Here is a 25,333-nt window from a genome sequence, read left to right on the forward strand (position 1 = left end):
AAGACAATCCCTGACTTATTATTTTTAAATTTTATAACGAGCTTACTTAAGTATTAAGTGAATTTTTGATTTATGATGTTTCTGACTTATGATGGGTTTATCAGGGCACAGTCCCATTTTAACTTGAGAAGCATCTGTATTATAATAGACAAAAAGTTCCTCTAATATAATCCTTCTTTCTAATGGTTGCGACAAGATCACACTACAGTATTTAAAGTTTATTTATAAAAGTTATAATACTAAACTGCACATATAATCAAGCAAAAACCACTGTAGTAATCTTTCAATTTCCATGGAAACACTGATGAGAATCAGGAGAACAATCCAGAAAAATTCTAAATTTCTACTGGCTCACATGACAGTGTTCACTGGACCTATCTATAAAGCATGTGTAGGACACTTATGAAGGACACAGGTATTTTCCTCCAAAGAAAATCCACACTGTGCTGATTGGGCAACTCATCCTGTAACATAGCTAGTAGTACACTCTGTGGGAAAGTACCAAGAAATGCAAAGAAAAATAATTAACAGAGCAAATGCTTTCACTCAACCTTAACCTTAGCTAGGAAAACTACACATAATTAAGGTTGTCAAAGGAAGATAAGATTAATCCGTCATCATGGCTAAGATTAATCAGATAAATTAGTAAGATGAATACAGGGGAACCCAATATAACCAGAGGATGCATTCTTATAACTGCACACATTATAACCTCATGTAAGACAAAATCTCTCTGATCCTCAGTTTTTCTTCCTATAAAATGCAAGAAATTAAAATGGAAACAATGTCTCCTAAATTTGTGCATCAGAGTCACTCGTAGAGATTCTTAAAAATAAGAGTTCCAGGGCAAACCAGAAACAGGAAAGTAAATTAAATCAGAAGTAAGCAGAAGACAATAAATGAGGAGATTACAGCAGAAATCAATGAAATTGCAAACAGAAAATTCATAGAGAAAAATCAACAATACCAACAGCTAATTCTTTGAAAAGATCAAGAAAATTGATAATTTCTAGCTTGGCTAATAGAAAAAGAGAAAGGATACAAATTACTAATATTAAAAATAAAAGAGGAGACATCACCACAGATCTCATGGGCATTAAAAAGATAATAAAGGAATACTGTAAACAGTATTATGGCCACAAATGTCATATCCTAGATGAAACAGACTGATCCTTGAAAGATACAATCTGTCAGAACTCACACAAAAAGAAAGGGACAATCTGAATAGGCCTGTATCTATTAAAGAAATTGAATCAATAATTACTAACCTTCTAAAACAGAAAACAACAGGCACAAATGGCTTCACTGGTGAATATTATCAAATATTTAAGGAAGAAATTAAACCAATTCTCTACAATCTCTTTCAGAGAATAGAAACAGAGGGAATACTTCCTAACACATTCTATAAGGCCAGCATTACCTTAATACCAAAACCAGACAAAGGCATTATAAGAAACACTACAGGCCAATATCTCTCATGAACATAGATGCAAAAATCCTAAATAAAATATTAGCAAAATGAATCCAACAATGTATAAAAAGAAAAACAGACCACAACCAAGTAGGATTCATCCTAAGTGTGCAAGACTGGGTCAACATTTGATCACCAGTTAACATAATCCATCACATCAACTGGCTAAAGAAGAAAAATCACATGGTCATATCAACAGATGCACAGAAAGCATTTGACAAAATCCAACACCCATTCATGATAAAAACTCTCAGTAAATTAAGAATAGAGGAGAACTTCCTCAAATTGATAAGGAATATTCACATAAAAACCTATAGCTAACATCATACTTAATGGTGAGAAACTTGAAGCCTTCCCAACCAGGATCAGCCAAAATGGGAAGCTGTCACCTCTTACCACTCCTTTTCAACACTGTAGTGGAAGTACTAGTTAATGCAATAAGACAGGAAAAGAAAATAAACAGTGCTTTGGTTCAAATTTTGCCCCTTCTGAAACTCATGTTGAAACTTAATCTCCAATGTAAGAGTATTAAGAAGTGAGGCATTTAAGAGGTGATTGGGTGATAAGGGCTCTGCCCTCATAAATGAATTAATCCATTCGTGGATTAATGCCAGGTGAAAATGTGGGGTCAGAGCCAGAGCCAGGAGAAACAGACCCAAGTGGGGTAATGCCTAGTGCAGTGAGAACAGAACCCTGCTGAGATCTCAGAACTGTAGAACCGCCAGCATTTAGCTTCAGCCTGTGAAAGCTGCAGGCACTTGACTCTTATTTGTGAGAACTGAAGCCTGGGAGAGCCCAGGAAAGCCTAGGTGGTGGGGCTGTCTGAGGCCCTGGGATCCAATCCCCACAACCAGTGTATCTAGGAAGCAAGACATGGAACCAGGGAAGATAAACTAAGTCTCAAGGCTTAGTTTTTCCTTTGGGTGTTGGACTTACTTGGGACCTGTTACCCCTTTCTTCTTGTCTATCTCTCCCTTATGAAATGAGAATGTCTTACACCTGTCCCACCATTTATTTTGGAAGTAGATAACATGGTCATTTCATAGGCTCACAGCTGTAAGAAATTTACCTCAAGATGAATTGTCCCTTGAGCATTACTCACATCTGATTCAGATGAGACTCTAGACTTTGGGGCTATAAAGATGGAATGAATGTATTTGTATACAAAAAGTACATAGAATTTTGGGGGGCCAGGGGCAGAATGGTTTGAATGTCTGTCCCCTCTAAAACTCACATTGAAATTGAATTCCCAATGTAACAGTATTAAGAAGTGGGACCTTTGAGAGGTAATTGGGTCATCAGGGCTCTGCCCTTAGGAATGGATTAATCCATTTGGGGATTAATGGATTAAGGGGTAACGAATTAATGGGCTATCATGGGAGTAGGTTACTTTCATTAGAGTGGGTCTGTTGTAAAAGACAGTTTGGTTTTTTTTCTAGTAAGCCCCCTTGCCATGTGATGCCTTCTGACATTTTATGATGGAGTTAAGAAGGCCCATACCAGCTGTAGCTCCTCGACTTCGACTTCCCAGTCTACAGAACTGTAATAAATTTACTTTGTTTATAAATTACCCAATGAGCCCTCATGTAAACTGTGGACTTTGGGTGGTAATGATGTGTCAATGTAGGTTCATCAATTGTAAGAAACGGAGCACTCTGGCAGGGGATGTTGAAAATAGGGGAGGCTGTGCAGGGGCAGTGGCAGGGGTAGATGGGCACTCTCTATACCTTCCTCTCAGTTTTGGTGTAAGCCCAAAACTGCTCTAAAAAATTAAAGTCTTTTTTTAAAAAAATAGTGTCTAAAGGTCTCCTTCATCATACCTACTACAACAGTATCTATCTCCAGGGGATCTTCAATCAGGAGATTTGTCTGGGATTTGCATTTAAAACCAAATCAAATCAAACTTTCAGGTGACTTTGAGGGAGCTCATTAAGGAACAAACATTAAATTCATAAAACCATCTCCCATGAAAAAGATAAAATAAGATAACTAGTGTTTGCTAGACACAGCTACAAGAGCTAAAGAAAGCACAGAGACATTCATAAGACAACATTTCTAACGCCAATAAAATCATAACAACTTACTCATTTAGTGCTCACTTATCATGTGGATTTTAGTACGGCTATTTACAACTAATTAGAAGTGTGGACTGATTCAAGATGTTTTCTTTCTGTTCATAAAGAATATATTTTGTATAGAGTACAAATACTCCACAGTAGGTGCTCAATAAATATTTTCTGAATTACACTAACTTGGGCAAACAAATCAGTTACTAAGTACTTGAATGTCTATTACCTTCCAATTCTTTTTCAAGATAAACACACTCATGCCACTCTGAATACACAGCATTCTCTGAAGCTGGGTGTCAGAAGAGGGAGTTTATGTAAGTAGCATGGCATGAAAATTGTTAACTATGGGCCACTTGGAGTAAATACCCCTTTTCACCAACATTAATCACTAATGTTTAATAGAAATAAATTATGCTGAGAGAAGAGGCCAATTGTTTTGCTTTATTCAAACTGTTTTCTAATGAGACTTAATAATTCATTGCTTTTCTAAAACTTAATTACTGAGTCTAAAAGGCTAGATGAGATTTAAGTTCATATTCATCAAGATAATAAACATCTTATCTCAGTGATGCATTCAAGGATGTTAATGATCCTTGGAAATACGGGTCTAGAAATATTTCATTGATGAGTACACATATCATAATGCACAGATATATCCATTAGAGGCAAATGTATGTGTTTGCCAAAACTCTACTTTTAAAAAAAACCTGTTTCTTATTCAGGAAAAGATTCATGTGAGGTTAGAGTATTCAGATAAAACATTCTGGAGGCTGGGTGCAGTGGCTCACGCCTGTGATCCTAGCACTTTTGGAGGCCGAGGCAGGTGGATTACTTGAGGTTAGGAGTTCGAGACCAGCCTGACCAACATGGTGCAACCCCATCTCTACTAAAAATACAAAAATTAGCTGGGTGTGGTGGCACATGCCTGTAATACCAACTACTTGGGAGGCTGAAGCAGGAGAATCACTTGAACCCAGGAGGCAGAGGTTGCAGTGAGTCAAGATTATGCCACTGCACTCCAGCCTGGGCAACAAGAGTGAAACTCTGTCTCAAAAAAAAAAAAAAAAAAAAAAATTCCTAACCTCCTGTCTGTTTATAGCTTTTCATCTATTTACTACTTTTTCTTCTAGCACACTGTATAGCACATAGTGGGCACTCAATGAATATTTATGGAATCCACAGATTTAAACCTAGTGTTCTAAATGGCAAATTGATAACAGAATCAATTTACAGACAAAGCTTGGAGCTAAATCTTATGCAAATATCTCATTCTGCTAGATTTTAATATTTTTTCCATTGAGTACAAAAAGTATTTGAAGTGATTTAGAACAACATATTCTAATGAAAGAATTACATGAAACACAGATTACAAGCCATACCGTAGATTCTTACATTTGAGCTTAGCATGAGCTTTTAAAATGCTAATTCTTGCGTACCACCTTGGAGATTCCAATTAAAAAGATGTGTGAAAGGGCTTAGTAAGTAGCATTTTTAACTAGCATCCCCAAGATTCTGATGCAGCTGTTCTAAGAATGACGCTAGAGAAATACTCCCATATAAGAAGCGAAGGGGAAAACTAAACCAAATTTGTTTTCACACCTGAGCCTTGAGTTTAGCTCTTGCTGTCTTGGCAGCCAAGACAAAAAGGAATTAAAGAGGAAGCAGCCACTGGCTGATAGCAGGAAGTCTGGCAGTTTGTCAGAAAAGGCCAATAAATTGCTTCAAATCTTTTTGTAAACAGGCACAGTATGCACATGGAGAGAAAAAATGTTCCTAGCATTAACAAAAAAATAATTTACCAGATGGCACTTCATGTAAAGGACATTAATAAAAATGAAAATGTTCTTATGAGCAATTTTGGAGAATATATAGAAATATCATCAAATGAGTATTTCTTATTCTAATCTATTTTAAGCATAGAACAAACTTTTAAGCACTGGTAGTGGGATTCTAAGCTGATACAGCCTCCTTGGAGAACATGAAAAACACATGTTCCTTACAATCCAACAATTCCACTCCTAGATTGAGAAAAACTCCCTTGTGTGCACTAGGAGTATGAGACAAGTCACAAATATGACTGTTTATATTTGCAAAAAATTGGCATCATATCAAGAAAAATGAGTGAAGAGTAATATATTCATAAAATAGACCATCATAATTCATAATTAATGGAAAAATTAATGAACTCAAAGTATATGTACCCATATGGATGAATTTTGTAACTATATAACACTGAGGGGGGAAAAGCCACTTACAGAAGAATATAGTGTGATACACTGTGTATAAAGTTTAAAAGCATACCAAATACTTCCATGCATTGTTTCAAAAAACATCAATGAGTAAAAATGTAGAGAGAGGCATGGGATGGATACCAAAGTCAAGGACAACCAGTTACTTACTATGGACAGGGTAGAGGGCAATGGGATTAGTGAGGATTAGAGGTTCGATTGCATTCTAGTGTTTTATTTCTTTAGTAGGGTGGAAGGTGCATGGAGGATTACTATATGTCTGAATTATTTCTTAAAAAATAAACGCAAGCTACAAGGGCATAATATTAAACTACATCCTAGGGATATAATTTAATGGGATATAATTATATCCTAAGGATAAAATTTAATGTAGTCCATATAGATTCCTTTCCAGTGGTAACAACAGGAAGGTAGGGGAGCACAGGGGAATGGATAGGGAACATGTCCCATATACTAAAGGGCAGCCTGTCCCAGGCGGAACTCTCGGAGGTTAAAGAAATCAAGGAGTATCTGTACTCCAGATACACTGCAGTCATTAAAAAGAGCAAGATTAATCTGTATAAACTGATAGAGAAATATGTCTCCCACATATTAGGAAACAAAAGCAAGTTATACAATAGCAATGCTTAGTACGATACCATTTTAGAAAAGAAAGATGTATACTTGTAGACTTGTGAAATGTTACCTAAAGAAACATGGTAGACCTGGGGAGAATGGGGGTGTTTTTGTTTCACTTCATACCCTAGTACACTGTTACATTTCATAATAAGCATATATTATTTTTATAATTCAACACACGATTTCTCCAGCAAGGGCTTGGGGAAGTGCTTCCACATCTTGGCTTCACTTTAAAAATCATCTGGGACACTTTAAAAATGTGACTTTCAGACACTGCCCCAGTCTGACTTAAGATTTCTGGAGGTAGGGTTCAGGCATCAATATTTTTTTTAAAGCTCCGTGAAAAAAAAAAAAAAAAATTGAATGTGCACTGAGGGTTAAGAGTGCCATATGAGCTGGGCGTGGTGGCTCATGCCTGTAATCCCAGCTCTAAGGGAGGCAGAGGTGGGAACATAGCTTGAGCCCAGGAGTTTGAGACCTGCCTAGGCAATATAGCGAGACCCTGTTCTCCACAAAAAGGAACAACAACAACAACAACAAAAAGACACACACACACACAAAAAAAGTGTAAGAGTGCCATATGAGCAGTGTTTTATTATGAAAATTAAATCCATAAATCTCTGAATCTTGTATTCTCTCCCAGACAGAATGCCATCAACTCCTAAAGGAATAAGAACTAGGGTTACTTATAGTCTGGGAAAAACTTTGTGTAAGGTCTGATATATTGAAGTGCCCAGGATGGTCTAAAGCTTAAAACCCCAAATTCCATGTCCCTGGGTAGGACAGAGATATTTGCCCCAGAAAAAGAGTTGCCAGACAGTGACCATGTAAGCATTTCACCAGCTTCCTATAAAACATCTCATTTTGACGAATACTGGTAATTTGTGAGGGTGAAGAGTTTTACTTTTTTTTACACATTTATTTCAGAAATTAAAAAATTTACACAAGAAAAGAAAAATCACCATAAAGCCATATCCCCCATGGTATTTTGGAATAAGCCTTCCATCTAGATGGTTTTCTCTGCATATATTTATACATACAATTACTCATACAAAAGTGAAATGAATGCCAGGCTTTGTAACTGGCTCTTTTTCACATATTGTAACAAGCATATCTTTCCAAATAACACTACCCACCAGGACCAAGTCACTGCAAAATATATCCCAAAGTAGCTAAAAAACTGGTATGTTTGATGGAGTTAATTGAGAATGAATCCTACTATGCTGAAACAACAAATGTGGTGCTGACAAGGTTTAAAGCTTATTTGTTCTTTCACACAGTGATTGGCAATTGGGCCAGTTCCTTGAGGCTATTCCTGGGTCATGAGATAAAGGCATGTCTCAGCATGGAGGAGGATGTGCATCTTCCATGTGACCACCTTCCAAGCCAGCCACTTCCTGAGGAACAGGAGGAAAGGCACTGCCATCATCCCATTCTGTGTGGGTGGTGCCTCTATGTTGCGGGAAGTCAGGGACCCCAAACGGAGGGACTGGCTAAAGATGCGGCAGAAGAACATAAATTGTGAAGATTTCATGGACATTTATTAGTGCCTTAAATTAATACTTTTATAATTTCTTATGCCTGTCTTTACTGCAATCTCAGAACATAAATTGTGAAGATTTCATTAACACTTATCACTTCCCCAGTCAATACCCTTGTGATTTCCTAGGCCTGTCTTTACTTTAATATCTTAATCCCATCATCTTCGTAAGCTGAGGAGGATGTATGTCGCCTCAGGACCCTGTGATGATTGCGTTAACTGTACAAATTGTTTGTAGAGCATGTGTGCTTGAACAATATGAAATCTGGGCACCTTGAAAAAAGAACAGGATAACAGCAATGTTCAGAAACAAGACAGATAACCTTAAACTCTGACTGCCAGTGAGTCGGGAGGAACAGAAACATATTTCTCTTCTTTCAAAAGTAAATGGGAGAAATATCGCTAAATTCTTTTTCTCAGCAACGAACATCCCTGAGAAAGAGAATGGCCCCTGAGGGTAGGCCTCTGAAATGGCCCCTTTAAGGATGGCTGTCTTTTACGGTCGAAGCCAAAGGGATGAAGTAAGCCCCGGTCTCCTGTAGCACTCCCAGGCTTATTAGGATAAGGAAATTCCCACCTAATAAATTTTGGTCAGACAGGTTGTCTGCTCTCAAACCCTGTCTCCTGAGAAGATGTTATCAATGACAATGCGTGCCCGAAACTTCACTAGCAATTTTAATTTCGCCCCGTCCTGTGGTCTCGCCCTGCCTCCATTTGCTTTGTGATATTTTATTACCTTGTGAAGCATGTGATCTCTGTGACCCACATCCTATTTGTGCACTCCCTCCCCTTTTGAAAATTGCTGATAAAAACTTGCTGGTTTTACGGCTCACAGAGCATCAAAGAACCTGCCGGCATGTGATGTCTCCCCCGGACACCCAGCTTTAAAATTTCTCTCTTTTGTACTCTTTCTCTTTATTTCTCAGACCAGCCAATGCTTAGGGAAATAGAAAAGAACCCACATTGAATATCGGGGGTGGGGGTTCCCCCAATACCTCTAGGTTCCTGGATTCTCAATTTGATTACGGCCACAGCACTCCAAGAGGGAAAGTATCAGGGAGATTAGATTTGGTCAATTTCTTTCAAAGAGAATAACTAAGAGGAGCATTTCATAGTGATTTCACATCCTTTTAAAACTTATCTCAAATCAACCTTGTGAAGTCAGTATTATCGAACTTTTTGTTTTATAGATGCAAAAACTGATGCTAAGTTTAGAAAACTGAGTATTATACTCATACATATATGAAGACAGACTTTTAAATGTAAAATACTAATGGCATAGAATCTGGAAGGAAAAAAAAACTAAAATTTACTAGGTACCTACTATGTGTCTGGCATTTTTATGTACTTTATTTAATTCCCACAATAATATATGAGGGTAAGTAGTATCATCTCCATTTTACAGGAAAAGAACAGAGACATTGAGAAGCAGTAATTCGAAAAAGGTCACAGAGTTGTTAAAAGGGAAAAGCAAGATTTGTACTCAAGTATATATAACATGTCTGATTCTTTTGACTATGGCACAGTACTTCTCTCAGGGTTCTAGAAGGATGAAGTAACTTGCACATGGCCAGGATGCTGAAGAACTTGTACAGAATCTTGAGTTTTCTAGATCTAAAGCCCCCATTCTTTCCCATACACAGCTGGTTTACTCACATTTTGCAGGTAATTAATATATTAGCAAGAGATCTGAGAATCCTATTGACCTATTAAAAACTGTGTAAAGTCTAGGATTTTACTCTACTTAAAAGCTAACAAGTTACCCTAATACCACTGGTTTCATAGATGCCAGCAGAAGATACAAGGTCACTGAGTCAGAGACAAAAGACTTTATTACTCATGTTGGTTTGCATTAGCCCCCAAGTCCTGTGAGGATGACGTACCATGGATGCTGTACATACAACAAGGGAAGCAAGCTTCCTCTTTAAGGGGGGAATTAACTTATCCCTCCAGGTTTTCTGCTGCAAGCACAACCCTGACAAATAAATGGCCCATGTAAAAAGCAATCGGGGCTTTCTTGATATACTCAGTAAGAATACGCAGGGACACAGGGCCTATGGCAGACTGCTTCTATAAACATGACCTGAAGGTTGATAAACTAACAGCTACTCGAATGGCGGAGCACAGGAATATGTCCCATATTTCAGTACTTAAATCTCCATAATCTGCATATTTCTTTTTAAACTGGCACATGTAATTCTTTATTAATTAATTAATGCTTTAAAGTTGTGGTCAATTTTGAAATATGGGATCAGTATCTCTGGGTATGTTTCAGACTAATGAAAACTTCCAGGATGAAGTGAAAACAATGTAATATAAATGTGAAAATAATTTCATTTCTGATTGATTTTAATTTATATTAATAGCTATACTTACTGCCATCCTGAGTGGGACAGGGGATACACAATGGAGTAGAGTTCTTTCCCTCAAATCGTGAACAATAGCATGATGGCATGGGATAACCAGTTATGAACTAAGACAGATACTGAAATAACTCAGAGTCCAAATAAATAGGGCATTAGGAGTTTACCATAAATAGACCATTGTGGAATGAAATGGTCAGAGTAAGTGTCATAGAGATGGGACTTAAAATTATAACTAATATTCCTGAGGAACTATTATATGTCAGATACTAGATTGTTTCATATGCATTATTTAAACTACACAACAACGCCCTGGAATATAAGTATCATGATTATCCCATCTTACAGAGAATGAAGCAGGTTAAGAGAGTTGAATTGCTGGCATGGTCTGATACTCAGATTTTCCTGAGACTTCCCACTTTAGGGACCAGAGTCCAGACTGAGCAACTAAGCTTAACCTGGACCTTCATGAAGTACCAATCTCCTCTTACTCAGCATCACAAAGGTGCACTGGTACACAGAGTGTTGTCAAGACAGACTAATCTCCATGATTAGTCTCCACCTCCATGACACTGGAACTTTTGCTCTTTCCCTGTGTATTAATAACTTACTCTGCCACATACCTAAACTTAAGTGTTTTCTTTGTAAGACTGAACCTTACATAGAAATTTGATGACTTTTTGAGTCCTGTGGCAAAACTTAGTGAAGCTCCAATATACTATTTTAGATGGTGCTTGAATCACAAGGGGATGTTTCAGTCAGATTCCAGAAATCTGGACTAAGAAACAGAGTTATGTCAACACATCTTATTTATATTACAATTTTTTATTGTCAGTTTTTAAACAAACATTTACTGCACATCTACTTAGTACTAGGAATAGGGGATCAAAGGTATGCAGAACAAGCACCATTTCTGTCTCAGTGGAGCCTGTGATCCAAGAATAACATAATCGAACATTTGTTTCCTAAACTCTAACCAACGGGACCCAGTAAAACCTGGTCTATGTGATACTACCCAATATATTCTTCTAGCTGATTTTATTACTAAAAGATTGCTGTCAAACACAATAAAAATTTGTTTTAAGTTCTCTTCTTAACTAATTAATTCATATGGTTTTCTGGGCCCTGTGAACTATTTAACTGAACAAATTTAGCTTTGTGGAAACCTCTGAACCAGATTTATGGCTTATCCACAGCAGTGTTAGGCATTGATGTTTTAAGCCTCAGTCGTGGCTCCATTTTAAGCCCTCATCCTTATTTATTCACTTATGCTAGTTTGAATTTTCTGCAAGCTGCCTCACCCCTTTCTGGAAGATGGCAGGATAAGCATGAATGAATGAATGAGCAAGCAAATAAACACATACACACACACACTTCTCTAGTATTGCATGGTCTTACCAAATTGTAAAGATTTGCTTCTCCATCTCCCTTACTGCACTTGAGCTCCTTAAAGACAGGTAAATTATCTTATTCAGGTTTGTATCCCTAATGTCTAGCATAAAATTATAGCGCACTAAGGTTTTAATAAAAACATGTTTTTGGCGGGGTGCGGTGGCTCACACCTGAAATTCCAGTGCTTTGGGAGGCCAAGGCGGGCAGATCACCTGAGGTCAGGAGTTCAAAACCAGCCTGGCCAACATGGCGAAACCCTATCTCTACTAAAAATACAAAAATTAGCTGGGCATGGTGGTGGGTGCCTGTAATCCCAGCTACTCAGGAGGTTGAGGCAGAAGAATAGCTTGAATCCAGGTGGCAGAGGTTGCAGTGAGCTGGGATCATGACATTGCACTCCAGCTTGGGCGACAGGAGCGAAACTCCATCTCAAAATATATATATGTTTTTAGCACAACAGAGTTTAAATCTCATTATTGGGCCAATGTTAACATCTCCTAATACCATTATAATTTTTATATCATTACTGATGACATGAAAATGTAATGGCCTTCTTATTGCATAACTCCACCTCTATGCCACATGCTATAAATTAATGATTTTGATATCTTTTCTTCTACTCCATTCTACTGCATTTTTTTTTTTTTTTTAAAAAAAAGCTTATTTGGGTCAACTGGATATTGGTTTCATCCTGATATGCTATGATGTGGTACACAAAGCACAATCTAGGAAGTATTGCCCCAAAATGCTATTTGCAATTCAATGCACTGATTTCATACCCACAGTTTCAAACAATGCCTATCCTACACGAAGGTCTCGTCTCTTTCTCAAATGGCTAAATCCCATGAACTTTAGAACAACAACAACGAAAAACTTATAAAAAATCCAAAGATGTACAACAAAGAAAAATGCATAATGCAACTCCAATGTAGCCATTATCAAACTCAAACAATTATCAATTATGGCCAGTCTCATTTCATCTCTATCCTACCAAATTTCCCTATCCATCCTTGATTACTGTGATGTAAATATTGGGTAGCAGATCATGTAACATGTAAACATTTTAGCATGTATCACTAAAGTAAGGATTTTTCTATTAAATCATAACCATTGCATTGCACTATTTATCTCACTTAAACATTTAAAGTAATTCTTCAGTATCATTAGATATCTAGTCAGTGCTCAAAAATTTTTAAATGTTTCACTAGTGCTTTGAAACAAAGGTTTATGTGTTTGAGTCAGGACTGAATTAAGATCTGTATGTTGGAACTGGGTGACTGGTCTTTAACTCTCTTTTAATATGCAGGTTCTCTTCCCTCTCTCCCCAACTATTTTTTTTTTTGTCATTGCTATTTATTTGTTAAAAAAAACACCAGCCATTTGTCCTACAGTTTCCCACAGTCTAGATTTTGCTGACAGTATCCCCATGGTGGTGTTCAACATGTTCCTCTATTCTCTTTTTCTCTTGTAAATTGATATCTAGATCTAGAGGTCTGAACAGTTTCAGTTTGATTTTTTTTTTTTTTTTTTTTTTTAAGATACAGTCTCCCTCTGTTGCCTAGGCTAGAGTGCAGTGGCGTGATCTTGGCTCACTGCAACCTCCATCTCCCTGGTTCAAGCAATTCTCCTGCCTCAGACTCTGGAGTAGCTGGGATTACAGGTGCTAACCACGACACCTGGCTATTTTTTACATTTTTAGTAGAGACGGGTTTCACTATGTTGGCCATGATTGGCCAGGCTGGTCTTGAACTCCTAACCTCAGATGATCCACTCGCCTTGGCCTCCCAAAGTGCTGGGATTACAAGCCTGAGCAACTGCGCCCGACTATTCGGTTTGATTTTTTTGGGCCAGAAGACATCATAAGTTGTCACAAACTTTTACCTAATGTCTGATTGTCTGTTCTTTGGTGACATTAGCAGCCATTTCTGATTATTACTTAAATCTGTTATCACATCGGGGTTGCAAAAAGGATGATACTCTAATTCTTATTCCTGCTTTGTTTATTAGCTGGAACATTTCTATAAAGAGAAACTTCCCCCTGTTACCTATTTGAAAAGATAGGATACCTGCTTGGATCTTTCTCTTTTTCAGTTTTCATCCTCCAAAGTGACTAATGATATTTTTATTTTAAATATCATTAGGATTCATTCTAGGATCCTCCAAAGGTGATCAATTAATTTTTTGTTTTTTTTAGAATCATAAATTCTTGGGTATAACACATCCCACTGGATATCCTATTGAAATACGTTCAAGTCTACCATTTAAAAACAAAACAAGCCCCTCACTGGATCTCTCTTGCCTTCTTCCTGGCCAGCCTTCGCAGTATCACCTGTACTAACGCCCTCTACTTCCTGACCTCTAACTCACTCTTTAGCTCTCTTTTAACTGGAGTGTGGCCCCACCACTCCGCGAAAGCAGCTCCTGCTAAGGTCATTAGTGACAGTTATTTTGCTAAGACCAAAGGTGACTTTTCAGGTTTCACCTCACCTAACCTTTCAGCACTGCTGACCACTTCTTTTCTTCTTGAAGCACTCTTTTCCCTTGCTCCCGTGACACTGTAATGTCCTGTTTTTTCTCCTGCTTCTCTGGCTACACTTCTTTTGTTGGTTTTCAATCTTAACTTCTTACTCAACTATGAAATCTCAGCAGTTTTAAGGTTCAGTCTCAGAATATTAATCTTCTCCACTATACTCTCTGTCAAAATGATCTCATCCACACCCAATCATGTACACAAAAATGTCTCACAACAAATTTACATCTTTACCTTTGATCTCTGTCTCTGAAATCTAAACTTTATATGCACTGCCTACTACATAATAGCTCCCTTTGAATGTCTCAGAATAATTCTACTTATTGTATACAAAGATAAAGTCAGAATCTATGAAAAAACATCATCCTCTTCTAGCAAATGCCAGCATTTACCATTCAGAAGCACAAACTCAATGTCATCTCTGACAACTCCATGTATCTCAGCGGCCATACCCCCATCTATCACCAAGTCCTGGTGATTTATTTCCCAAATATATTTCAAATATGACTCCTTTCCACTTAAACTAGCACTACAAACTTAATCCAAGCTACTGATCCTCTCACCAGGACCACCAAAAGAGCCTGCTCTTTGGGTTCCTCTGATCTACTTGGTTTTTTCTCCAGACGTTCTTTACAGTGTAACCAATGCAGACATAATCATGCAAAATCCTGGTTAAAATTCTTCAACAGTTTACCATGGCTCTTAGGATAAACTCCTAACATGGCTATGCTTCACCTAGAATCTTGCTCTCCTGGAGGACCAGCCTTCACTCATTGTCTACGTTTTTTATGCTAAAGGACTTTTGCACATAATCTCTCTGAAATGTTCTTCCTTCCTTCTTACACTCATCCTTCAGATAGGCACTCAAAAGTTACTTGCTAAGGGAAGCCTTCCCCTGACGCCCCCAATCAGGTCATATCCCAGGATCACAGCCTAACCCAGCATCTTGCATATAGCCTTCATAGACTTGTCATAGCTGCAGTTTCACATTTCTGCATGTGATTATTTGGTTAATGCTGATTTTCTCCACTAGGTAGCTTTCATGAAATCAAAAACTGTGGTTCCTTTGTATTCTCAGTGACTGCCATATGTTAGGTATTCATTTAGTATATGTTGGATGAATGAATAAATGCTCCAATTTCTTGAAATTAGCATAGTTTAGCACGCTTAGACATGTACTCGCTGAACGTACTTTACATAAAGTACTCTATATAAGGTGCACATAACAGTGCCTGTACCTTGATAAGAATATTACACTAATATTGTAAAGATATCATAAAGTTTAGCTGTTACTATTATTACCGATTTCACATCCTATGACAGAAACTATTTTCTGATTACCACTGATTGTATTCCCAATTACTGTGCTTAACTCTATTTAAAAGCTGGACAAAAACCACCTTCTTATTTTCTGTTTTCTTTGCAACTACGGCCATGAGACATACTTCTGGTCACTGAAATGTAAGTTTTCTGGGAGGATCCTAAAAACCTACTGATGTCCTAAAACAAAACAAAACAACAACAACAACAAAAACAAACAGAGGGGCAGTGGGGAAAGCTATGGCAGTCCCGTCTCCTTTTTACCTCATGTGAATAGGAATGTGATGCCTGGAGCTGCAGCAGCAATCTTATAACTCTGAGGGAAAGGCCAGTGAAATGGCAGAGCCACTGAAACACCAGAAGCAGCTAACCACCTCCAGCCTTCTCCTTATATGACAAAAATAAACCCTTCTTTTACTTGTATCTACAAACAATCTTGATATTCTGCTCAGTAACAAGATTCCCTTCCAGGTAAATTCCCTTATATTGACCAATACTTTTTTTCTTTTTTTCTCTTTTTTTTTCTTCACTAAATATCTCTGTTACTTTCCTTAATACTGTAACCAAAATAAAATACCTGGTTTGTTTCTCTTATAAAATAGAAAATGAATTACAGCCTTAAGAACTAAAGAAAGACTCTTTAAATTTCTTATTTTGAGTTAAACATATATGGGGATCAGAATAACACCTATTTGGTGACACGGCATCAAACAGAATTCAGGGTACTTTGTTCATTCTCAGATGGAAAATGAAGTTTTAAAGCATTTTAGTGTCTACTCAAGAATATCAATATTAGCATGTGATATATTCTGATTTGATTCCATAGTCAAATATTATATAAATATGTAGCTGGACAACTCAGACACTCTATACACAGAGATTGACTATGCACAGAGACTGTATTTACTTTTTAGAAATGTACATGTAAGACATATACACAATGCTTTAAGAACTGATAAATCAGAAGGTGTTAAACAGATTAAACTGTGAATTCTCCTTAGTGAAACCAGGATGTTTCACTCATATTCGTAACATGGCATAAAATTTAGGTTCACACATTGAGGGTAAGACTTAGTTGCATGTAATGTTCGTAGCGTAAAAAGGGATATCAACAAAATGATCTCGGTCCAATGCCTTTTGCAGTTTGTCTCAGGTCTGCACCTAAAATGGGAAGGATGGACTAGTTTTCAGACTGTGCTCTACAAAGCCTAACAGCCAAGTCTCCAAGCCTTCTACCCCTGGAAGACAGAGCAGATCTGTTTTTATCTGTTTAAATATTTATTTTCTATAAAAGGTTTTCTTCAAAATAATAACTCAGCTGGGTGTGGTGGCTCATGCCTGTAATCCCAGCACTTTGGGAGGCCAAGGCGGGCAGCTCACTTGAGGTCAGGAGTTCGAGACTAGCCTGGCCAACTGGCGAAACACTGTCCCTACTAAAAATACAAAAATTAGCCGGGCGTGGTGGCGGGTGCCTGTAATCCCAGCTGCTCGGGAGGCTGAGGCAGGAGAATAGCTTGAACTGGGGAGGTGAAGCTTGCAGTGAACCGAGATAGTGCCACTGCACTCTGGCCTAGGCAACAAGAGCCAAACTCCATCTCAAAAAAAAAAAATAATAATAATAATAATAATAAATAAAATAAAATAAAATAAAAAAGAACTCAATAACTAAAAATAATTTGGAAACTACTGGACAAAATTAACTCCTAAGTTCTTTCTAGTATTATCAGTCATGATAAAAATAGTTTTTTTTTTTGTTTTTTTTTTTTGAGACAGGGTCTCACTCTGTTGCCCAGGCTGGAGTGCAATGGTGGGACCTTGGCTCACTGTTGCCTTAACCTCCCCAGCCTCAGGTGATCCTCCCACCTCAGGTTCCTGGCTAATCTTTTGATTTTTTGTCAAGATGGGGTTTTTCCATGTTGCCCAGGCTGCTCTCAAACTCCTAGACTCAAGTGATCCTCTTGCCTTGGTCTCCAAAGTGCTGGGATCACAGGTGTGGGCCACCATGCCTGACCTTTCCTAAATGCTGAATGCTTTAAGAGCATCTAAATATGTACACAAAAGGAAAATTCATGTGATAATGTGGGCTTGACTTATTTTCAAGAATATATTCAAACTGAATTAACGTACTTACCTTGTGAAAATGCCATCCACAATCCCAATTGTCGCTTCTTCTGCAGGAACATAGGAGCCAATCTGAGCCATGATGGTAATCAATGCAACTTGTTTTATGTAGGAGCTCTTTCCACCCATGTTTGGTCCAGTAATTATCATTACTCTCTCTGAGTCCTCCTAAAAATTAGAAAGGAATTTCACTTATTGTACCAGAAACGTTTTTAGATAATATCCACAATTGTCTCATAAATGGAAAGGCATTAGGCAAAACATTACTTTGCAGCATAAATATCACAAAAGGAAAGCGGTCCTCCAGAATCCAGGATCCTCCCAGAACACTTACATTTCACTGACCAGAACTGTGTCTCATGGCCATAGTTGCAAAGAAAACAGAAAATAGAAGGTGGTTTTTGTCCAGCTTTTAAATAGAGTCCTTCAACCTGAACTGTGTGATACTGCAGAAAAATAAATTCTTAGCAGTACACACAGCTGTTCCTGGGTATTAAAAAGGAAATAAGACCAGAAGTGGATAACTGCTATGGCTTTCTCAGTAAGCATTTTTTAATCTGCCTATGTGCATGTTCTACCTATTGCTTACATTTAAAGTCTATCAATTTTCATTTGTCCATCTTAAAACAACAGGTATTACACATCTAATTGCCCACGGCCCTATTTGGGGTTGGCAGCACATATAATTTTTGGCAGCAATTTTTCAGTTACAGGTAGATGACTATTAAAAGATATTTATAACATCAAATTCTAGACATTGGTTTATCAGCATTTAATTATTTACTAGCATTCACCAGAGCACGTGGAGGAGGCAGAACTATAACTCTTGCAACAACTTAATTTTCTAGAACTTCTCTGTATTGATCAATTATAGTATTTTCCAGGTACACATCCCGCTAAGGGAAATTGTCCAAATACAGCCCTTGGCAGAGGAGTTAGCCCAGGGCATCCATGCTCTGTGCTATGTGAATCCCACCCTTTGGCAATAGCTGCCTGGTCAAGAGTAGCCAAGCCGGTCAAGCATGGTGGCTCACACCTGTAATCTCAGCACTTTGGGAGGCCAAGGAGGTGGATCGCTTGAGGCCAGGAGTTTGAGACCAGGCTGGCCAACATGGCAAAACCCCAACTGTACAAAAATTAGCTGAGTGTGACGATGCTACTCAGGAGGCTGAGACACAAGAATCGCTTGAATCCAGGAGGTAGAGGTTGCAGTGAGTCAAGATAACGCCACTGCATTCCAGCACGGGTGAAAGTGAGACTCCATCTCAAAAAAAAAAAAAAAAAAAAGCCAGAACCAGCCAATGGGCCTAGCATAAAAGCTTCTCAAACTAGGCCAATCAAATAATCTTTTGGGAGTTAACCGAGAATCAGAGAGGTTCAGTTACCTGGTAACTTGAAGAGAGGCTAAAAAGAATCACAGAAATAGGCCACAAGGCACCGGGGATCATGAGTAAGTAGTTATGAGAAAATAAAAGGTATGATGGAAAATTATTTAGACTAGGAGTAAAGAGGATAGTTAGTAATGAAAGGAAGGAAAGATAAAAGCCAAAATGAAGTGAGAAACTTCACATAAACAACTGGGTATCAAAGTAAAGCCTTATAAAGTGTTGCTAATGGGGGATAAAAAGAAAACCTGTTCCATCCCTAAAGCTGTATCGTATTCTAATTCGCTACACATTTCCAGTCTCCCTAATGCCAAACTGTGCTAGAGATCTTTCTCTTCCTGTGTAATTCCTTTTTCTTATGGCACCATATGGCTTTATATTGCACCTAATACATCTCCATTACTTGAAGGAACTTGAGTATATCTGTTTCTTGTGACAGAAAGAGCTTAACACAGTAAGAACCTGGAAAGTAGTTTCATATAAGCAGAATGATAAAACTAATGATAAAAATAAAATGAATTTTACAGAGAGTAAAAAATAAGCATGTCATAAAACAATGATAAAACTAATGATAAAAACAAAATGAATTCTACAGAGATTAAAAAATAAGCCTGTCATAAAATAATCAAATATTGACATGATCAAATATTTTATATCTCTTTAATCTCTTTTTTAATATGTCTTTATCTCCTTTTTTAAAAATCACAAAATGACACAAGAAATAGAAAACCTAACAATCCTATATTTATTAAATTTGTAAAAGCCCACAAGAAAAACTCTAAATGCAGAGAACACCCCTACTGAATTCTTGCAAACATTTAAGAAATAGCACCAATATTACAAAACTTCTTCTAGTGAACAAGAATTTTTCCCAAATAATTTCAGATTTGGATATCAAGAACATTGATATTCAAACCTGATAAGAACATTACAAGAAAAATTACAGACCAATTTCACCCATAAATATACATGCAAAACTTCTTAACAAACTATTAATAAGTCAATCTAAGGTTATATAAACCACTTAGAGCTTTCGAGAAATACAAAGTTGGTTTAATATTCAAAGGCCAATCAATGTAATTCACCACATTAACAGAATAAAGAAACCATACAATTATCTCCAATAACACGGAGAAAGCATTTGAAAAAATTCAACATTCACTTGTGAAAAAAATGAGGCAGGATGCGGTGGCTCACGCCTTTAAACCCAGCACTTTGGGAGGCTGAGGCGGGTGGATCATGAGGTCAGGAGATTGAGACCATCCTGGCTAACACAGTGAAACCCCGTCTCTACTAAAAATACAAAAATTAGCTGGGCATGGTGGCGGGCGCCTGTAGTCCCAGCTACTCGGGAGGCTGAGGCAGGAGAATGGCGTGAATCCAGGAGGCAGAGCTTGCAGTGAGCTGAGATCGCGCCACTGCACTCCAGCCTGGGTGACAGAGCAAGACTCCATCTCAAAAAAAAAAAAAAAAAAGAAAAGAAAAAAATGCGCAGGAAAGGGAAATAAAAATAAAAGGTATAAGGATTAGAAAGCAAATAATAAAACTCATTATTCCTATACGTCATGATTGTGTTCCCAGAAAATCCAAGGAAATCTTTAAAAACTGAACTTCAGATACAAGTTCAGTATTCAAAAACCAACTTTTCCCCTATATTTTAGCAACAAATACAGGTTGAATATCACTTATCCAAAACACTTGGGGACAGAAGTGTTTCCAATTTCAATTTTTTGGATCTTGAAATATTTGCATTCTAAATAAAATCTAAAATGCTCTGAAATCCAAAGCTTTTTGAGCAACAATATGATGCTCAAAGAAAATGCTCATTGGAGCATTTCAGATTTTAGATTTTCAGGTTAGGGATGCTCAACCTGTAATTCAAAATAAAACATTTTTAATGATACAATTTACCATAGTATCAAACGAAATCAAATACCTAGGAATAAATCTAACAAAATGAGCAAGACTCTACACAGAAAACTACACAACATTATCGAAAGAAATTAAAGAAGACCTAATTAAGTGAAGGAATATACCATGTTCATGAACTGGATGACTCAATATTATAATGCTATAGTAATTATAGAAGTGTGATTTGGCACAATAATATACATATATAACCAGTGGAACGGAAAGCACAGAAACAGACTGACATGTATACAGTTCCTTGATTTATGACAAAGGTGACATTGCAGCACAGTAGACAAAGGACAGTCTTTTCAACACAGTGTGCTGGGAAGATATGGAGAGCAATTTGGAAATGCCTAGTAAAGTTAAAGATCGTGTACATTGGTCTAGATGACCCAGCAATTCCTCTTTTAAATATCTATCCAAGAAACATACAAGTGCTCAAAAAGGCATGTATAAAACTGTTCACTGTAGTACTGTTTGTATGTATTCATAACTGACAAAAATAGAGATAATCTAATTGTCTATTGTTAGGAAAATAAATAGATCTACTTGTACAATTATTAAAACAATTATTTACAATGCAGAATACTAGGGCTCAGTGAGACATTAATGTATATTTTTTAAAATACACAAAAATGATTATATGCTGCTAGTATATATATATATGTCAAACAAAAGAATAAAAACCATGCATAAGGATAATAAATAACATCAGGATAATGGTTACCATGTAGGTTAAGAGGTGAAGATGGAGAAAAAGGAATAGCAGTTATTTATGTATGACCTTAGCTGTATCTGTAATTTTTTATTTACTTAAAAAAACTCCTAAATATTACAAAACGTCAATCTCTATGACATTTGTGTGATGGGTAAATGGGTGTCTGTTATACTGTTTTCTATACTTTTTCATTGGCTGAAATCATTAAAAATCAAACAAATTTTCTTAGTTATTTCATGCATCACCATCACGAACAATTCAATAACTCCTTACAAACATATTTATGTAATTTACGAATAATTCACATAACTTCCAAATGACATTTTGTTACTTGGACTTCAGAACACTACATACAAATAAAGCAAGAGAGAAAAGTACAAAATGGAAAGTGAAAGAATGCAATGCCAGAGAGAATGTAATGTAAGAATGTAATGCCAGAGAGAATACCATACAGAAGGGTTACGTATGTCATGCCAAGGCTCCCTGAACTGTGACAGCATTGTTAAAGGAGCTGTCTCAAACAGGATTACCAAATTCAACAAGCACATGAGAGTGACCAATGGAAATGCAGAAATAGAAATGTTTTTAAATGGTAGTTTAGAAAAGATATGAGAAAAAAAGAAAAAATACACACTTTTTATTTTGTAGAAAACTTAAGCCTTCCAATACCTTGAAAGATAAGAGAATTTATACTTACTGTTCAATTTGGCTTTTTCATGCAGTGAGAATCAGTAACTTGACAGTGTGTTATTTAAAAGTATTAATTTGGTCAACTAAAATAACTTAATAAATCAGATTTCTAGTGGTAAAGCATATTATAATACCGTTTAGAGTTAGAAGACTGAGGTTCCATTTCTGGCTTAGCCATTGGTTAGATACATTTCATTTCTCATCTGTAAGATTTAATAATAATAGAAATCCTAGCCTTATGTGCATTTTGTAAAGTTTAAAACAATTAAGAAAATATATATGAAATTCCTTTGAAACTATAAATGCTCTAATCATTTTTATAAATCATAAATTCTTAAAAATAAAAGATGCCCAAAGTAGCCACATGAAGTCCCAATGCCCTATAAATGAATTAACTGAAAAAGAAGAAATGAACTAAAACAAATGAAAATACATTTGGCTTGGGCCAAAGTCAGATGTGAAACTTATTTGAAGGCCTTGATGAGTAAAACAATGTGTGTGGCATTTACATGAATAGAAATGTTACTCTCTTTTGAATTTAAATTGTATATACATTGGTGAAAAAGATGTATTACCCAAAGTGAACAAGCAAGTCTGACACTTTCCAATATTTTCAAAAGGAGTAACATTTTTATATTGAACTACACAGAAACTGCTGGCTTTTAAAACTATACAATCGTGTATGTGTTCTTTGAGCATTTTATTTCTCCTGAATTTAATACAGAATGAAGTTTTTAGTTTATTTGAACTTTAGGATTTCAGAACTAATTGATATACAAAAATTAATTCGTTGTATATATAGAAAAAATATCACATAAAAATTTAGACTTCACAGTTCTAATATTTAAACAATGTTTATTTAGCTGGGAAACAGGTTTCTTTCTGACACCATCCACCAGTAAGTGGGGAGTGACTGAGAGAACAAAATGACCCTTAGACAACTTCTTCAACCAGGTCAAGGATAGCTACCAAAAAGCTGCAGCAAACACAGGCTTAATGGTGAAATGGTAGAAACCTTTCCTTAGGTCAATCAAGACACTTTTCATGGAGTGTCTTTTCAATCCACATTTTCATGGAGGTCCCAGATAGAAAAACATGACAATAAAAAGAAATAAAAAGGCATTAGACAAAACAAAACTGTCATTGTCATTGGCTGCCCACAAGGAAAACCAATCTCTATACAAAGTAGTATACATATATAATACAAAGTATTATAATTAATGACAGGATCTCTAGCAAAATGGCTAGATTTAAGATCAAGATGGAAACTCAGCTATATTTTTGTATAAGAGCAGCAAATAATTATAAGACTATTGTAAAAAAGATATGACCTATATACTAACAAAAAGTACTTAGTAATTAATCTAACAAAAGATGTAAAAATCCTTTATAGAGAACACTTTAAAACTTTACTGAAAGGACTTAAAACCAAAATAAAAATACAGCAGGTCCTCAAATAATGTCATTTCATTCAATGTCATTTTATTACAAAATTAATAAGGAAAAATACATTCCCAGCCAGGGCACTGTGTTTGCACATCCTCCCTATGCCTGTGTGGATTTTCTCTGGGTATTCCAGTTTCCTCCCACATGCCAAAGATGTGCAAGTTAGGTTCACTGGTGTAATAGCCTCGGTCTGAGTGTGTGTGTGTGTGAGTGTGCCCTGTGATGGGATGGCATCCTGTCCAGGACTGGTTCCTGCCTGGTGCCCTGCACTGCCAGGATAGGCTCTGGCTACCTATGACTCTGAAATGGAATAAGTGGGTTGGAAAATGAATGAATACAAATGACTGTCAAGTAAAAATTCATAAGGTATGTGATAATCATACAAATGCATGACAATAAACTGATATAACACAAAAGTGATAAGCAAGTCTGCCATATGTATTGTTTTTGAGCTGCATGGTAGTAGGAGGTGCTTCTTAACAATCTTCACTACACAAACATTTACTCCTTGATTTAACCCACCATCACTATGACCTCTGTCACTCCCTGATTTACCAAAAATTATGTATACAACAATCTTATTTGTTTTTATTAATATTTCTTAAACATATAGCTCATACTTATTTCAATGTTTAATATTAGAAGTGTGTTGGGTATTTAGAAGTTTGATGATGTTTTCTGTGGCCAGAAATATGACATAGGAATTTAACTTTGTTTATAACCATTAGCCTATGGTAAAACTGGTTTCATTATATGTCATTTCACTTAAAGTTGCAGTTATTTCCTTTTTTTTTTTTGAAATAGGGTCTTGCTCTGTCACCTGGGCAAGAGTGCAGTGGCGCAAACATGGCTCACTGTGCCTCAACCTTCTGTGCCTCAAGAGATCTTCCTGCCGCAGCCTCCAGAGTAGTTGGGACCACAGGTGGGTGTCATCACATCTGGGTAATTTTTTTGTAGAGATGGGGTCTCCCCATCCCAGGCTGGTCCTGGGCTCAAGTGATCCTCTCAATTCAGCCTCCCAGTGTTCTGGGATTACAGGTGTAAGAGTTCATACCCAGCCAGCAGTTTCCAAGAACCCACTGAGAATGTTAAGTGAGGACTCACTGTATCTACTGTTTTCATGGAGGGACATACTCATATGTTCACATATATATCACAAAGATGTCAACTCCTCCCCAAATGGATCTATAGGGTCAATGCAATTCCGAAAAAAACTCAAATTTTTTCCCCCAATTAACTGAGTAAGTTGATTCTAAAATAAAGAGAGGAGCAAATGCTAAAGAGAAGTCAGAAAGTTCTATTAGAAAAATAGAAGGGGAGAACTTTCCCTACAGATGTAAAAAGTTATTATAATGCTATAGTAAATAAGCTTGTGTGATTCTGGCTTACAGACAAACACTGACTAGTGAAAAGTAAGAGTTCAAAACAGTCCCATAAAAATTTGGAAACTTAATATATGATAAATAATTCCATAAACTGATGGGAAAAGGATGATTTGAAAATTGGTACA

The 25,333-nt window shown here is 36.8% G+C and overlaps 1 protein-coding gene across 2 annotated transcripts in view; it reads right to left on the reverse strand.

Moving 5' to 3' along the window:
• Nucleotides 1-25,333, reverse strand: part of MSH3 (mutS homolog 3) — a 221,234-nt gene that overhangs the window by 46,955 nt on the left and 148,946 nt on the right. For both annotated transcript variants that reach the window (XM_050795642.1, XM_050795643.1), the window contains exon 20: nt 17,684-17,841. In XM_050795642.1, the coding sequence (XP_050651599.1) occupies nt 17,684-17,841 (158 nt within the window). The remainder of the gene's footprint in view (nt 1-17,683; nt 17,842-25,333) is intronic.

Source organism: Macaca thibetana, chromosome 6 (assembly GCF_024542745.1).
Source record: "Macaca thibetana thibetana isolate TM-01 chromosome 6, ASM2454274v1, whole genome shotgun sequence".
NCBI classification, from domain to species: domain Eukaryota; kingdom Metazoa; phylum Chordata; class Mammalia; order Primates; family Cercopithecidae; genus Macaca; species Macaca thibetana.